Source organism: Eleginops maclovinus, chromosome 18 (assembly GCF_036324505.1).
Source record: "Eleginops maclovinus isolate JMC-PN-2008 ecotype Puerto Natales chromosome 18, JC_Emac_rtc_rv5, whole genome shotgun sequence".
In the NCBI taxonomy this organism is placed as follows: domain Eukaryota; kingdom Metazoa; phylum Chordata; class Actinopteri; order Perciformes; family Eleginopidae; genus Eleginops; species Eleginops maclovinus.
This window is the reverse complement of record NC_086366.1, coordinates 18,600,085-18,617,549: the sequence shown is the minus strand read 5'-3', so window position 1 is coordinate 18,617,549 and position 17,465 is coordinate 18,600,085. Positions and strand designations below refer to the sequence as shown.

At 43.1% G+C, this 17,465-nt stretch overlaps 1 protein-coding gene across 1 annotated transcript in view; it reads left to right on the top strand.

Annotated features, from left to right (window-relative positions):
* The window catches only part of dchs1a (dachsous cadherin-related 1a), a 76,064-nt gene extending 59,410 nt beyond the window's left edge, over nt 1-16,654 (top strand). Inside the window, exons 6-21 of the mRNA XM_063906150.1 lie at nt 349-1,377; nt 2,009-2,196; nt 2,287-2,383; nt 2,852-3,009; nt 4,325-5,171; nt 7,230-7,469; nt 8,173-8,298; nt 8,455-8,664; nt 8,769-9,635; nt 9,747-9,860; nt 9,945-10,156; nt 10,292-10,443; nt 10,930-11,060; nt 11,325-11,611; nt 11,731-11,872; nt 12,367-16,654. Of these exons, the coding sequence (XP_063762220.1) occupies nt 349-1,377; nt 2,009-2,196; nt 2,287-2,383; nt 2,852-3,009; nt 4,325-5,171; nt 7,230-7,469; nt 8,173-8,298; nt 8,455-8,664; nt 8,769-9,635; nt 9,747-9,860; nt 9,945-10,156; nt 10,292-10,443; nt 10,930-11,060; nt 11,325-11,611; nt 11,731-11,872; nt 12,367-14,951 (7,385 nt within the window). The 3' untranslated portion in view covers nt 14,952-16,654. The remainder of the gene's footprint in view (nt 1-348; nt 1,378-2,008; nt 2,197-2,286; nt 2,384-2,851; nt 3,010-4,324; nt 5,172-7,229; nt 7,470-8,172; nt 8,299-8,454; nt 8,665-8,768; nt 9,636-9,746; nt 9,861-9,944; nt 10,157-10,291; nt 10,444-10,929; nt 11,061-11,324; nt 11,612-11,730; nt 11,873-12,366) is intronic.
* Nucleotides 16,655-17,465: the final 811 nt, after the last annotated feature.

Here is a 17,465-nt window from a genome sequence, read left to right as displayed (position 1 = left end):
TGTTTGCTCACTCATTTAGAAACCCCAGATTTTGAGCCTGAGTACCCATATTGAAAAGTATACATTTATCAGCCACACTTGATCGTGCTGTAATCAGCTTATTTTCTGCTCCCTGCACCACTTTAAAAAAATGCACTGGGCCACTAAACACCTATCTCATCAATCAAAAAATCCATTTCACAACTTTGTTTATGTATTCATTTTCAGAGGGTTTCTTCTGAGCTCTATTACAGCCATGAAAATTGAAAAATTACAACTTTGGTGTATACTGTTACTCAGTGCTTTTAGCTCAGTTTCCAGGGCCATGGTGACATGTTTCTGGTTTTTGTCATCATTCTCCATTCCTAGGCACCTCTAGAGATATTTCCTATACCATCAGCTCTGGGGACCCTGCAGGCTACTTTACAGTGGATCCTGATACGGGGGCCTTAAGGACCAGTCTGTCCTTAGATCATGAAGCCCAGTCAGCTCTGGATTTGGAGGTGCAGGCCCGTAGTGGTAACCCCCCTGCCTTTGGCCAGACCCGTGTCCACATTACCATCGCTGACATCAACGATAACCCGCCTGTGTTCCTGCCCTTGTCCTCTGAATCTCTGCTGCTGCCAGAGCATACAGAAATGGGCACAGTGGTTTATCGGGTCCAGGCTGAAGACAGAGACTCTGGAGTCAATGGACAACTCACCTTCGATCTTAACTCTCCAAGTGGAATCCAGAGGACCTTCAGCATAGAGCGCAGCAGTGGAGAGATCCGATTGGTAGGGAACCTAAACTATGAGAGTACTCCTCGTTACGACCTCCAGGTGATTGCCAAGGACAGTGGAGTACCCCAGCTTAGCGCCACCTTCATGCTTGTGATTCATGTCCAGGCAGAGAATGACCAGGGACCTGTGTTTGATACCCTCACCTACCGTGTAGAGCTCAAAGAAGGGCTTCCTTTAAACACACACTTCCTGCAGGTCAGGGCTCTGAACAGAGAAACCCCTGGTTTAGGTCACTTCAGTCCCCTCGCATATCACCTGCGTCCAGATGGAGATGCTGCCGGGTTTGGCATTGCTGCAGACAGTGGCTGGCTCTTTGTGAAAAGCGCCCTAGATAGAGAAGTGAAAGACATTTATCTTCTAACGGTGCTGGCCAGCCAAGGTCAAGGACAGTTGAAGAAGACAGGTAGTGCCACAGTGCGGATAGCGGTGACTGATGAGAATGACAACTCTCCTCGGCTCACACAGGAGAGGGTCTTCATGGCTGTGAGAGAAAACCTGCCAGCAGGATCAGGCTTTGGTCACGTCACAGCCTCAGACAGAGACAGTGGCCCCAACGGACGCCTCAGCTACCGCTTTCTGCACCCTGATCGCTTCTTTCAGATAAACTCCCACACAGGTAATAATATTAATCACAACAGATGTCACGGCTGGTCTCTCAGATTGTAGTGTTAGAATGGTGAAAAAACGTGTGCATTAATCCCATAAACTTCATACTTTATGTGAGGATGTGTTTGGAGATGTTCAAGAGAGAGATGCCTCTAGCACAGAGCCGTGTCATGTCTTAATAAAACTGCTGTTAACAAAGCAGCTGATGATATAATTGAATATATATATACACAGAATTCCATTGAAATATTTATTCAATGTTTAGTCATCTCTAAAAGATGAAAGACTACAACTGTCTCTTCCCCACTGTCATAAATTACTCAAATAATTGTGACAGCAGCACAAAGCGTCAGGCTGGGCTCTAATTGGCCTACTGAGCCTGTTAGTCTGTGGGTGGAGATTCAGAGTCTGATTTGTGATTATTTTCTGGCAGATTTACGAGTCTCCAGCATCTGCCATTTTTCCAAAATGTTTCTATCTGTGTGTGCGCACATGTATTTGTGCATCTACACTGTGCATGTCTATTACTTGTGTGTCTCTAATCAAAGTCTGCTGGCTCTGAAGGCTCTCATCATTACTCCAGCGCTCTGAATTTGTGCCCAGGCATAAAACCCCTCTCATCCAAGTCCTTCTCTCCCCAGGTGAGATCAGTACAAGGACTACTCTAGACAGAGAGCAGCAGTCTAGTTACCAGCTGGTGGTGGTGGTTCAAGATGGTGGTTCGCCCTCTCGTAGCGCCACAGGCACTGCCTTCATCACTGTCCTCGATGACAATGATAACAGCCCCGCTTTCACCCACAGCCAGTCAGGCAAAAGTCTCATCATACAGGTGATGGCACATAAGAACAGAAACACAGACGAGCAGAACAAATATAGTCTTATTGTCTTTATTGAAATGGGTTCTGTTTTTCACTCGTAGGTGGCAGAAGGTCAGTCCTCGGGGGTTTTGCTTAGTTCGCTGCAGGCCAAAGACCCAGATGAAGGGGAGAACGGAACCATATTCTACTCTTTGTCAGGTACAGTAACTGCAAGTAATACATTTCTTTGCAAAATCATATATATATATGAATGTACTATATGTTTTAAGAAAGAAAAGATGTCCTGATAATGGAGAAAGAGAATGATTCATATCATGACACCTTTGATGCCCAATGGCCCCCAATGGCCAAGGTATAAGCCTACTAGATTCTGATTAGCTGTTTATTTATTTTAAGTAATTCTTTTTATAGCTTTAAAAGAAAATGTTGTTTACCTTTATTTTAGTGTGTTTTCTTTGTTGTGTGAGTGTAAATCACTTTGTAAGTGTTGAAATGTAAACTTTTTTGTATCCATATGTGTTAATGCTGTAAAAATATGACACCCTGTTTGAGTTGATTAGTAACATATATCACTTGTGTCTGAACGTGGCTTTATGCTTACAAATGTGTATTTTGCTCCCCTCCGGACATTGTCTCTAGTTTAAGTTTGGAACCTTTCTCTTCAAGGTCCCAGAGCTGAGCGTTTCGCTTTGAACCCAAACTCTGGGGAGTTGCGTTCATCCTCCCCTCTGAGCCACTCGGAGCGGGCTGAGTACTCTCTGACGGTGACCGCTACTGACAGAGGCCTGCCCCCTCGCAGCAACTCCTGCTCCCTCACCATTCAGGTCAGACTTTTGCTGGAGCCCGGCCAGCACAAACACCCTCACTACTCACCTATTTAATATCAAAGAATAGACTCAGGGCTCAGGATCCGTGTCTCTGGGCCCCTCAGACTAGCTGCAGACATATCAACCTCACTTCTGACAAGCGTCCCTCCCATCCCCTCCCATTTCTTCCCCTGTGACTTTTCAAAAGGGAAATTTCTATCTGAAATGGAAAAGTGGGTCTGAATCAAATACTCCCAGCTGGCTTGTGATGAGGGCCAGCTGTAGACTGCTATGATCAAGGTTATACTCAATGACTTCAACACTTTTTTAATACAGTAGCCCCTTTTGTAATGAGCTGCAGGGCTATAAACCCCCATAAAACATAGTATTGAAGGTAATTCAGTTAATATTTAATATAGAACAGAAAATGGACACAATGGAAGAACCCTGAAAGGAACATATATCTTTAAGTTCCAGGAAAAAACAGTTGCCATAATAAACAATTCAGTTTTCCTTCTTTCCAACAACAAAATAATGGAAGTCATAATTATGAGTTAATTGGATTAAACAGTGCAGTGATGTCCTTGCCCACTGATGCATCTCTGTATTTGCTTTAATCATCTTTCAGGCACATTTTCTAAATCCATAGATAATAGGATGGGACTATACAAATGTATTTCTGGAACACCCCTTTTCCATTTAATGTGGAACCAATTTACAGCTTGTCATGAAAGGCTTCACAACAATCTCAGGATATTTTTTTGAGTGCCTACTACTGTGACTCTTCTGTAGGATGCAATGCTTAGTATGTAGATCACTCCTTCGGTTTAAAAAGCACTGTCAGTAATGCTGCTGCAAATTTGATCAGGGCAGCCTCTCCTTCTTAATACCCCTTCACAGCTGCTCATGTTTTAGTAAAAAAAAGTGTGTCATGTGTTCTACACAAAGGTAATAATTTCATAGTCTTTGAAGACACTTGAACTGCTCATCAAAGAAAATTTAAAGCTATAGAATGTACAGTACATGATTATGTCCAAGTGCCAAGTTCAAACCGTCCCTCCATTTCCTCCCCTGATTGTGTTACTTTTATCATGTAATATTTTCCTGGCAGCAACATGAGTATCAGGTTAAGTGTGATTAAGCAAGCAAGTTAGCAAGCGTGTTACTCAAGCCAACTAGTCAACTGAACACAATCTGTTTTTGCTTATCCCAAAATCCATTTTGGGACATTTTTTTAAACTTGAGGTGCCACTAGGAACAAACAAAGAGCATGAGATACAGTGTTGTGTTGATTTTTGTTTAGATACTCAAATAGTGTTCTTTGTTATTGCAGGTTCTCAGCACTAACAGACCTACTTCTAAGACCAATTCATTCTCCATGTCCTTCAATTCTGTGGAAGAGGCGAAACCTGGATCTGTTATTGGCTCAGTCCGTATTCGTGAAAGAGAAACCCCAGAGGTAGGGGAGCTGACCTACACAGTGGTGGGGGGTTCAGACAGAGATGGGACCTTTGTCGTAGATCGTTTAACTGGAGACGTGTACTTGGCTCGTCCTCTCGACTATGAACGAGACTCCCGCTACACTCTGCAGATTGAAGTGGATGACCTTTCTCAATCCAATCCTAGCAGCACCCTGGTCCACCTGGACATTGAAGTGGAGGACGGCAATGACCATGCCCCCCAGTTCCCTGAGGACCCCATTACCATCGTCATCTCCGAGAACATGGAGCCTAGCTCTTCTGTTTATTCTTTTCAGGCCACGGATAAGGATGGCAGTGGGCCAAACAGTGAGCTGAAGTACTCCATTCTCCACCAGTGGCCAAACACCCCTGGTCTACTTTACCTTGACCCTGATACTGGGGTTCTCTCCTTAGGTCAGGTGCTGGACCATGAGGTCACGACCAACCTAATACTGGTTGTAAAGGCAACAGATTCTGCCCAGGATGCCAGCCAGCGGCGCTGGGGTAGTGTCACGGCAAGGGTGTATGTAACAGATGAGAATGACAATCCACCAGTGTTCAGATCGCCAACAGCTGTCAGTGTGATGGAGGACCAGCCGGTGGGCTTTGTGGTGCTGTATGTGATGGCCAGAGATGCAGACCAAGGGGAAAATGGCAGAGTTTCCTACAGCATCCAATCAGGCAACACCGGAGGAACATTCAGCCTCAGCCCTAACACTGGTAAGTCCAGCCTGGCTCCATTGCAGTACATAATGTGTGCATAAGTCATACATCAGAGCAAAGTGGACATCCTTTAGTTATTGTATTTTTTCAAGTTTCAAGGTGTATTCAGAAACATCACTAAGTAAAGTTTCTTGTCCTTATCTTTACATTTTCAGCACCTGTTGGAAATTCCAGTTCTTAAGAATTACTGTGTCTTGTTGAAATGTTTTCAATTTAAGCAGACAAGCGAATCTTCATCTGTTCATCTATGTTTGGGTCTTTTCATGGACTTTTAAAGCATTTGTGCCACCTCTAAATTTTACCTCGCATTGCATGTGGACTCATCTTTTCATCCCCTGCCACAATTACTAAACCTCCCCCAACATAAACACACACAAACTCCTGTAATACTCAGTTTTAGTGCCGCTCAAATCTGGCTTCACCTTTCATGACTTATTTCCTTCAGTAAGAGGCCAGACAGACAGAGCAGCCTGCCAAATATTAAACACACACACACAGACACACGAAAGCACGTACAAGCACACACACCGATCATCTGTTATTGTGGATCTATTCCCATGAAAGACCAAAGAACCTCCTGCCTGGGCTTCTGGGAACCATTAGAGAAGGGATCAGTTACGCGTGTTTATGTGTACACACGTGTGTGTGTGTGTGTGTGTGTGTGTGTGTGTGTGTGTGTGTGTGTGTGCACACATGTGTTTGGGTACTTGCGTGAGACTCTGTCACTTAGTCAACGTTGACCTTGGGCTATTTGGTCCTGTCGGCTTTGTTGCGGTGTTTGAGACACGTGTCAATGTTGGCTCCGCCTTCCCCCGTCATGTCGCCAACCAGGATGCCTCCTCGAGCAACTCAGGGATGGAAACATTCAGTGTCTGTCATGCATGCCACTTGTGCTTCAGCCCAGTGTGCACGCTCATCTTGAAGTGTTTTCATGCACACTGGTTATTTGTTAGAATACTGACAGAGTTAATCCCCCGGGCACTTGGTTTGCTCCCGTTCTGGGGTGACCATCTCTACACACTCTGTTTCCATTGCTTCAACTCACAGCTAACCACGTTGTAGAGAGCTACTGGGCCATTATTAGCATTACATAAAGTCACATAATCTCATCTCCTCAGTTATTTTTATTTTCATAATTTTCAGCCCCCATTTCACCCCATTCCAATATCAACACATCAAATGTTGAAAAATCACTTTAGCATATAAGATAAAAAGAATGTTTGTCATCTGATCAACCTCAGTTACCCCTCAATGTGCAGTCTAAAGTGTTGGCACCACAAACCTGAAAATAAGCTTAAAATGTTGAAATTAAAAACGTCCAAAACAAGAAATGTTCCCACCGTGTTTATTTCCTGCACATATGTTACCAGTGACCAGGGATATGGCAGGATCACAGGGGAGTCAAATTTGGTGAAAATATTCCATCCTGTAACTCCTACCAGATTAAAGGCTTAGGGGCAAGTTATCTCAGTACTTGAAAGATACAAGGAAAAACATGCAAGAAAGTTAAAACCAAAACAGTCCTGGCCCTTTCTTTAACAGTTGTGGCTCATTTTAAAGCATAAAATTGAAATTGAATCAATGCAAGCGCTACCTCTTAGGGCAGCATAATGAAAAGGCCAGGGTGCCCCTAATTTCTACGGAGCACGGCAGGCCTTACAGTTGCGTGTCTAGAGCGTGTGTTTACTGCTTCGTTCTCGATGGCTGTGGCATTCTCCAATGGAAAATCTCGTAAACTGTGGCCAGACTGTTAGGCTGTTTCAGCAGTGGTGGTGGTAGCACTCAGGTAGGCAAAGCTGTGTGTGTGGAGGAGATTAGCTCTAAATTTGGCCCTCACACGGCAACTTTTCACACTAGCTTTTAAAATCATTTGACTACACACAACCATGGAAAGTGGCATGTTTTATTGCCTTTGAAAGCATGCTTTCCTACCGTAGTTGTCGTGTGTAACTGCCTCTATGAAACAGGCTATAATAAAGTACACCCACACACAGACAAACACACACACACAGGAAATCTCTCCTCACATTTCAGCCCTGATTCATCTCTCTGCAGGCTCTCTGTCTATTTTCAAACCGTTGGACCGTGAGGAGCAGGATGTCTTTAACCTCACCATAACCGCTGAGGATCATGGGATACCCCAGCACTCCTCCAGCCAGCTGCTGTGTGTCCACGTGATTGATGTTAACGATGAAGTGCCCTGGTTTGAGGAGAGCCAGTACGAGGCTCAGATCTCTGAGAACCAGCCACCAGGAACTAGTGTGTTGACAGTGTCCGCCTCTGATCTGGACCAAGGTGAGACACACAATGTGCGCTGACGTAGTTACTGGTGCTTTACACATGTTGGCCTACTTTTTAATCAAAAATGTATTCCCAGTAAGCACTGATCTGGAAGCACTATGTTAAAAGTTGATGGTTGGAAGTATAATGTTTTAGACATCTAGAATAAGTGACATGTAACCATTTATTTTTGTTTTTTAAATAACTTTAAAGACAGGTAGAGGTATTTTGAACAACAAATGACCTAAATCTTAATTTGTTTACATATGCGTGTTCTTATTTTTTATTTTGCCTCTTCAGCAGTTAAGATGGGAATACATGCCCATAATTCTTCTCAGCCTTGATGTGCTGAGTATGGGTTCACATTACACATTAACAGTTGTTTTTAATTGAGGACTCAGTGGTGTGGGGGTGGGAGCGCAAAATGTGTGCATTCCCTTTGACTTAGTCAGAAGCACATAAAACAGAAGGATTATAAACTTTCTCTCCAAAAGCAATTAGGGAAGTAAACAGGTGAGGTTGCCAGACTGCTTTCTGTTAGCACGCAATCTGGCATCCAGAAACCTGAAAGTGGTTTACAAGAGAGAAATCCAAATCCCTTCTATATGCATTTTTTCTCTTAATATTTACAAGTAAAACAACATTGATGGCATTTTGTAGAATTTATTTTCCCATCTATGTTCAGACTAAATCAAAGATACTTTGTGTGTATTTGTAGGAACCAATGGACAGGTGATATATGGTAGTATCTCAGAGGATGCTTTCAGCATCCACCCACTGACAGGTGTCATAACAACCACTAAGTCACTGGACAGGGAACTCCAGGAGTACTACATCGTAACAGGTACTCCTCTAAGATACATAAAATGAGAGTGTAATAATTATTTTAAGTAAATTTGTCATTTGTCATCACTTCATATCCCTTATTAATTGTGTGTGTGTGTGTGTGTGTGTGTGTGTGTGTGTGTGTGTGTGTGTGTGTGTGTGTGCATTGTGACAGTTTATGCGAAAGATGAAGGCCTTCCCCCTAACTACGCCAAAGCCACAGTGAAGATCAGAGTGCTTGATGAGAATGACAACGCCCCTTTCTTTGGACGACTCTTCTACAGCCTTGAGGTTCCTGAAAACCTGGAGGCATTGCCTCTGTTTACCCTAAAAGCCACTGACCAGGATGCAGGAGATAGTGGGGAGATTATTTATAAAATTAAAGGTGATGCACCACTCTAGTTCTTAATGACTACCACCACTGCTTCACTTTTTATAGTTTTTTTTTAATCATTTTGAACCTTTTAAAACGATTGGTTTTCTTTGCAGCTGGAGATTCATTGGGAGACTTTCGCTTGGACAGACAGTCAGGTGTGTTGTCCACTTCAAGGCCTCTGGATCGGGAGAACAGGGCTGGTTACACGCTTACAGTCACAGCTCAGGATCAGGGCCACCCTCCCCTCAGCAGCACTGCAACCGTGGAGGTTACCATTATGGACATCAACGATCACAGTCCCCAGTTTCAGAGCAGCAGCTACACTGCAGATGTCTCAGAAGATGTTCACATTGGCTCACTGGTCCTGCAAGTCAAAGCCATTGATCTGGACCAGGGTCCCAACAGCCAGGTACTTTACTATCTGAGTCGTGGCTCGAACAGCATGTTCATAATAGACCAAAACACTGGCCGCATCATCACAGCAGCACCCCTAGACAGAGAGAGGACCGCCTCTTACACCTTTGAGGTGGTTGCCACTGACTCCTCCCCTGCCAACCCACGTAACTCCACTGTTCAGGTGACCGTCTACATTCAGGATGTGAACGACAATGCACCCTTCTTCATTCAGGACCCTCTTATTGTGAACATCTCTGCCAGCAGCGTGAACAGCCGCAGAGTGCTGGCCACCATGAGGGCGGAGGACAAGGACTTTGGGGCTAATGGTTCCGTGTTTTATCGTTTTGCCAACCCTGTGAGGGGCTTCACCATCAACTCACTGACAGGAGACATCCAGGCCACAGAGAAGCTGCAGACACTAACCCAAAGCCAGAGGACTTTGATAGTTCAAGCCATGGACCAGGGCAACCCATCTCAATCTTCCCTGGGGGTGGCAATTATTTATATCAGGGAACAGAGCTACAGGGGGATTCGCTTCTCCCGAATGACTAGAGACGTCAGTCTGCAGGAGAACTCTGCTAAAGGTTTCTTTATATTAGATTTTCAATATTTATTTCAGATATTTTTGAATGCATGGTTGCGATATTAAATGGAAGTAAAATGTATTGAACAACTGTTTTTCTTGTACCTTATAGGCACAGTAGTAACACAGACTCAGGCCCAGTACCCCGATGGCTCTCAAACTGGTATCAGCTACAGTATTTTCAGTGGAAACAAAGTGCGGTCTTTCGGAATAAACACTATAACTGGTAAGTGCAGAGAAGTGCATCCACTGTACAAGGTGTATTTTTTCCAAATCTACAGTGTGACTCATTGTTATTTTTGTGAATTAGGTGACATATGGGTGGAGAGATCTGAAACACTAGACTTTGAGGAGACCCCTAAACTCCGCCTTGTGGTGAAAGCTGAGACGGCATCCTCCAGCTCCTACATGGCTGTCAATCTAATCCTGCAGGACATCAACGACAACTTGCCACGCTTCCAACTCCAGAACTATGTAGCCTACATTAGAGAGGCGCAGGGCTACGATTTCCCCATTATTCAGGTGCAGTAGCCTAAATACAAGTCTTCCAAGTCCAATATTGCTCGATAGATCATGTTAAACTGAAACATAAGTAGAGAAGAAGCACAGAAATATAGCCATATTGTAATTTCTAAAATGTAGTGGTTGCTTCCTCAGGTTGCTGCAGATGACCTGGACCAGGGTCAAAACGGCCAGGTGACATACTCTATCAGGTCATCATCCATGAGCGGATTATTTAAGATAGACCCACTGACCGGCAGCATCACCACCGCAGCCATAATGGACCGGGAGATCTGGACGCAAACTAAGTGAGTTTTGTTCTCTTATCTTTTCCATCACATGCCCTATCTCTGCCCTTGACAGATAAAAGTTAAATCTTTGTTAATGTGATTATGTCCGTTCCCTCTCAAATATAGTTTTCACTGATGGTCTGTTAACAAGGGCTACTGATAAAATGATTTCAGTCAAAGAAAGAGAAGAGGAAAATTGGGAAAAAATGCAAATGAGGTGACAGTCATCATGCACCAGAGTCTCAAATGTTAAAGTTATTTTGTTATGAAAATGTGTTTGCCCTACAGATGGTAGTTCAAAATCTGATTTTGAACATTGTTTTTCGGTCATTATTTTATGTTGGAGATAAGTGATGATGAATGTGTAATGTAAAAAGAAAATCACAAGTCAGCTTTATGACCATTCGGAAAGAAGATTCTGATCTTGCTATCGAGTGAAACATTATACAACCGTTTTCATAAAAGTTCAAAGTTCAGACACTGACATTCATTATGTGGCACCAGACTTGTTGTTATGGCAACAGACCGGGGAACCCCGCGGCTGGCTGGCTCTGCCACCCTCACTGTGATCATCATCGACCTCAACGACAACAGCCCCATGATTCCTCTGCATCGGGAGATCCGGGTGCCTGAGGGTAAGTCAGCTTCACAGTGGAAACTAGTCCAGAGATTTTATCATAAAGCCTCACTTCACACTCCCGTGAAGCTAACTCAGTGGGAATCAGTGAGAAAAGTCTGACCCTGTTACTAAAACACTATTGCCAAGTTCCTCTGTTCATTTCCTGTCTATTTGATCAAGACTTTAAAGAGCAGGATATTTCTTAAGAAAGACAAATGTTGGTTTTTACTAAGAAGCTACATTTCTTCTTTTCCTGACTCCCCACCTTATTATCATACAGATGCGGTGATTGGCACAGTTATCACCCAAGTAACAGGAAATGACGTGGACTCAGGACCAGCCCTCTCCTACACACTACACCTGGACGCAAACAGCCAAGGCCTGTTCGGGATTCATCGTTTTGGAGGAGCGGTGTCTCTGACTGGCCTTCTGGATTATGAGGAAAGGACGTGGTACACTTTAACAGTTCATTCATCTGACTCTAAACATCAAAGCGAGGCCAACATCACTGTGCTGGTGGATGATGTGAACGATAACGCTCCCACCTTTACTCAAGACTTGTATCAGGTACTGCCACCTTCAGATATCTTTACACTTCCATCAACTTATATTGACTGTTCAAATGTTTTCAAATAGTTTCTTAATAGCATCTGTAATGCTAATATCTGCATTGTGTTTCTCATTAGGTGTCTGTATCAGAGCACCTCCCAGCAGGCAGTGCAGTCATCACTTTAACAGCCACAGATCGTGACTCCGGGGAGAACGGGAAAATTACTTACAGAGTAATGTCATCAACAAGGGGCGTCTTCTACATCGACCCAAGCAACGGTAAGGTTGCTGTGTTCACGATTAGGATTGTTTATACATGTTTTCTAACCAGAGCTCCACTTAAAACATTTTTTCTTAAATGTTATCCCCTAAGGCCCTTCTTGGATGAACATATGGGGTTTGAAAATATTTCTAATAATAGGCATTGCAAAATATGTAATCTTTTTGTTCCTTTAAGGTCATTGAAAGTTACATTTTATTTGCGTCAAATGTTTTGCTTGAGATAGCATCAAAAATAGGTGGTCTATTAAAGAGGACTTATTTTGCTTCAAGGTTTTCTGTCTCAAATTCAATTGATTTCCCACAAATAATGTTGCGGTCAAAAGCATTTGCCCAAATCTTTCATTAAATTGATATTTATTTGTCTCACTAATTGTTATTTCTGTAATAGAAAACCATTATGGGTATGAACAACTTTGATTATTAAATTACCAGCTCTAGAGGATTAAAATAAAAAGGCTCTTTGAATGACTGTGTTTTTTAAAATCTTGCAGGTACTCTGTTTGTCAACCAAAAAACAGAGTTCGATTTTAAGAATCCCTCCATCCTGGTGGTTATTGAGGTGCGTGATCAGGGCACTCCATCCCTTTCTTCCACTGCCACTGTCGAGGTACAAGTTTCTGATGTCAACGACAACGCCCCAATCTTCCATCAGTCAGAGTACAGAGCCACTGTGAGTGAAGATGGGATTCCTGGATCAACTGTTCTGACCTTAGAAGCTGTGGACGAAGACCTGTCCCGGGACAACTGTGGTTTTGATTTTGCCATTGCTAGTGGCAACTCGGGAAATACCTTCCAGATTGAGAGCAGCGTGCGTTTCTTGGAGGGGCATGGCTTCCAGACAGTTGGCAGCCTGATCTTGGTGGAGGAGCTGGACTTTGAAGCGGTGCCAAGTTTTAACCTGACTGTTGTTGTATCAGACCGTGGAGTCCCTCAGCGCAGCTCCAGCGTTCCTATTGTCATCAGTGTAACGGATGCCAATGACAACCCTCCAGCTTTCAGCCGAGTGGAGTACAGTGTAGTGCTGAGTGAGGGTGCAGCAGCAGGGACAGAGATCTTGCATCTATCTGCCACAGATCCAGACTCTGCTCCCAATGGAGAGGTGCAATACTCCATAAGCTCAGGGGATGAGACAGAACTTTTCCAGGTCGACCAGTGGACCGGAGCCTTGAGGCTGCAGAGACCACTGGACAGCGAGAGACAGTGGTCCCATGTGATTGTTGTGCAGGCTACTGACAGTCAAGGGCACTACGCTTTGGCCCCAGTTAGTATTGAGGTGAAGGACATAAACGATAACCGGCCCTTCTTTCCCCTCAAAACAATAACCACCAGCATCAGGGAAAACCAACCCCAGAATGCCTTAGTCACCATCCTGCATGCTATCGACCATGACAGGGGTGTTTTTGGACAGTTGAGGTACTACATGTTAGATAACTCTAAAGAGGGAAAAGAGGCCTTTCTCATGAACCAAACTTCGGGAGAAGTACGGACTCGCTCTACTTTTGACTTTGAGAAGGTAAACTCCTTCCATTTTGTCGCTGTTGCCATGGATGCTGGCAACTATTCTGCTACTGTAACAGTGCAGGTTTATGTTACAGGAGAGGATGAATATGATCCTGTTTTCACCTCCTCAGAGTTCTCATTTGAAGTGCCTGAGGGAGCAAAGAAAGGTCAAGTCATTGGCAAAGTGCAAGCCAGAGATGAGGACGGAGGGGTGGATGGTATTGTTCTTTTCTCATTAGAGGACAGTTCGCCTTTTTTTGAAGTCAATAAAACCACAGGAGCAGTTTCCTTAAAGATGGACAGCTACAGTACACATGCGGGTCGCTCCAAAAGAGAGGTGCGTCTAATGACACTGGATGTGACGGCCCACAGCCCTCTGGAGTCATCCCGTGTAGCAGTGGCCAAAGTTACTGTAGATGTGACCCACACATCATTTGGCATCACCACTGACATAAATATGCTGCTTATCAGTGTCATTGCAGTTTCACTTGGGACCATAGTCATTTTAATAATAATTGCTGTGGCACTCCTCTTTGTTAAATTACGACATAAAAGGAAGGAGAAAAAAGCGCATGGAAGAACACCTGCGTCGGGAACCATGATGCACAAGTTTGAGGAAACAAAGATAGCAGCAAATGAAATGATATACCATCAGGCCCTTCCTGGATATACGCCTGATCAGAGCGGCAGCAGTGGGGGTCAATACCCTCGTGGAGGATCACTGGATCCCTCACACTCCAGTGGCCGTGGCTCTGCAGAGGCAGCAGAGGATGATGAGATCCGAATGATAAATGAATACCCTCGAGTGTCAAGTATCTCCTCCTCCATGCAGGAACGCATCTCTGCCCGAGGTCCCGACTCTGGAATCCAACAGGATGCAGACCAGCTGTCAGACGTGTCCTGTGAGCCTTCCATAGATTGGTTCAAGGGGAAGAAACTGGGGAGTCTGAATGGCACTCTTCTAGCTGGCCAAGTGCCAGTCTACAGGGATGAAGGGGGTGGGTATGTGGGTGTGGGACGGGGACTCAACATATCCCACCCTAAAGATTATACTTTCCCAGAGGATGGGAAGCCTGCTGTGGATGGCTCACTGACCGCCATCGTGGCCAGTGATGAGGAGCTGAGGGGCAGCTATAACTGGGACTACCTGCTGAACTGGTGTCCCCAGTTCCAACCTTTAGCGAACGTTTTTACGGAAATAGCACGGTTAAAAGATGAAACAGCTCCTCCAAATCCTCGCAGGTCATTTCACCACAAAGCAAAAGCAGAGTCAAGAATCGACCCCCCGCCTCTCATAACCTCTGTGGCCCACCCTGGTGCCAAAACTGTACCTCCGAAACCTGCCGTAGGGAGGACGTTCCCCAACTTGGCTTCTTTCCGACGATCTCCCCTCAGCGCACAAGGATCCATCTCCTCAGTCGCCATGTCTCCAAGTTTCTCCCCTTCTCTGTCCCCGCTGGCAGCACGCTCCCCTGCAATCACGCCCTTCAGTGTCTCACAGGGCCCCTCTGCATCAATAATCAGCACAACTGAACACAATTTGGAGCATAGCGAGGAGGCAGAGCTGAGGATTTAAAAAATAAAGACAAATTATTCAGGGTGAATTAAATGTCATTACCGTCCCAGACTGTCCTTATGTATGACCGCAGGGGCTGCTAACCTGAACCAAGTTAATGCTATTCTCAAGAGGACACAAGGTCACACTAAGACGTCCAAATGAAGTTGTGGTGCTTACTGAAGAAAAACTGAACTACATGACTAACAGGCCAAAATGGACTATGCCTTTTTGTGTGGCTTTGTGAACGAAACTCCTCATTCTTCTGTTGATCAGTCTTAATTTGCACATTCTAATGGAGATTCATACATGATGTCAATATTTTGTACAAAAGCATTGTCTATATTTTTATATTTACATTTTGTTTCTGACAAGAAATGGCATTAAACTGTCAATAGGTTGCTAAAACCTCAGAATATATTTCTATATTTGTATATTTGTAGTTTGTACTGTATACTTGTTTGTACTGTAAGTTGGTTTTATCTGTTGACGTTCTTATCCTTGTGGTTTTAAATGAAGCTATTCATCAATGCTTTATGAATTGGGATTTGTGTAACAGATTATTGTAAATATTTATGGAGGAACAGACATACTTGCTTGAGCAAATGAAACATCAGTCAGAAAAGACTATTTTGTGATCAGTTTTTCTGCGAATCCAGAGTTTGATCTGACATCAAAAGGTAATCATGAATGTGAAATGCTTAAAAAAAAAGGTGTCTTGGTTCTCAATGCACGTTCCTTCATTTCCTGGAATGGAATATTGAACTTGACATCCAATGATCACATCTTTCAGGTGCCCTTGCTTTAATTTCTCACAGTGAGCCTTACTGCCCTAATTTTGCATTGTAGATATACAGTAAACCATGTGAGGGAGATCATAGAGCAGCTACAGGGTGAATGTAAGCAGCCATATCACTACAGAGAATGTAAGCCGGTTTGTCATGTGTCTACTCATCCGATGTCCCTCAGTGAAACATTAAAGAAGCATTACATAAGCTCCAAATAAGTGTTATCTTTACATTTGTGGCTGGTATTCTTATCTTTGTCCTGTTTTTTGTATACTATAATGAATGTTATTTTGAACAACATTTGCCCCCTCTTTCTGTAGCGCTTTAAAAAATAATACAAAATGGATGGAAAGTTACACTTCATGATGAAGAATGAGGAAGAATGAATGTTAAAACACCACCAGAGAATGTTTCGTAGTTAATGATGAGAAATGTATGTCATGTATATTTTTAGACATGTTTTCACAAAGATGCCTACGCCATAAATGCATTCATGATCACAATTGTGTTTTTTGGCAGCCTTCCCGAAATAAAATTACATGTAAATTACCATTAAAACTCCATAGTGCCCTCAGTACCCTAAATGTGGATTCCTCCCTACTTAATATAACAGTATTGTGTTTGCCTAATCCCCAGTTTAAGACCCTTGCTAACATTATTTTAAGCACCACTAACATTCTTCAGTATTTCTTTATTCATTGTATAGGTAGACTGTGATGCTTAGTAAATTATTTACAAGGATGCTATTTTGACCATGGCCAAATATACATGAACACTACCTAATGGATTGAAGGTACCTTGTTGTTTGTTTTGTTTTGTATAAAACAGTGTTATCTGACCACTTATGTTTCATATTTGTCCAAACTGTGCGTGTAAAGGTGCCAGAGAAAAGAACTTTCTCCAGAAGTGCCTGATTAAAGTACTTATGTCAACAAACTGTCGTCCCTTTCACTGTCTCAGACATGTTTTCAGAGTGATGTTAATTTATGAAAATTAGTCATATGATAATAGTTATTATAGGTGCAGTTATTCCATATACTTATATTTAGAGCTGTACAATTATTCCCAGAAAATCCCAAAGATAACCAATAATTAAACTCTATGTCCTATAAACATGCATTACAAGTGTTTTACCCAAGAAGGGTTCCTCTGATATTTAGTTGATTTAGCCACGTTAGAAGGCTCAACAGTATTTTCTGGGATCCTGAACTTCTGAAAAACAGTTCTATTTTTCCCTTCTTTTTTTAAATACAGCTAAAGTCACTTTCCCTGTAACCTCTGATAAATGTGGCCAACTCCCAGCTATTTCCCAATCTAAGGAAAATGTTTCTCAAATGAATATTTCACTCAATGATATCCTTTAAATATTATCAAAAGCTTAAGGGGCAAATATGATGTAACACAATCACAATACCATAACATGTTATTGAAAGGGTTCGCTTTAAAGATGTCATTATTCTTACTCAAAGCAGCCATGAACAAATAGACTGTTCTCTTTTATACAATTAATTATCTTGTAAAAGCTTTTCCAGCACAGATGAAGTGACAAAGAATAATAACACACTGGACACTCCACAAAAACCTTTACATAACATTCTCAGCCTTATTCCATTTCTCAAATTAGCACCACATTAACATGGTACCAGACTTATTTTCATTCTGTTCTTGTGGTATTACGCCCAGTTATCTATGTTTTTAAAAGCCCTCATTTACATGTTTGTAATGTATTGCTGATCATGCAATACTG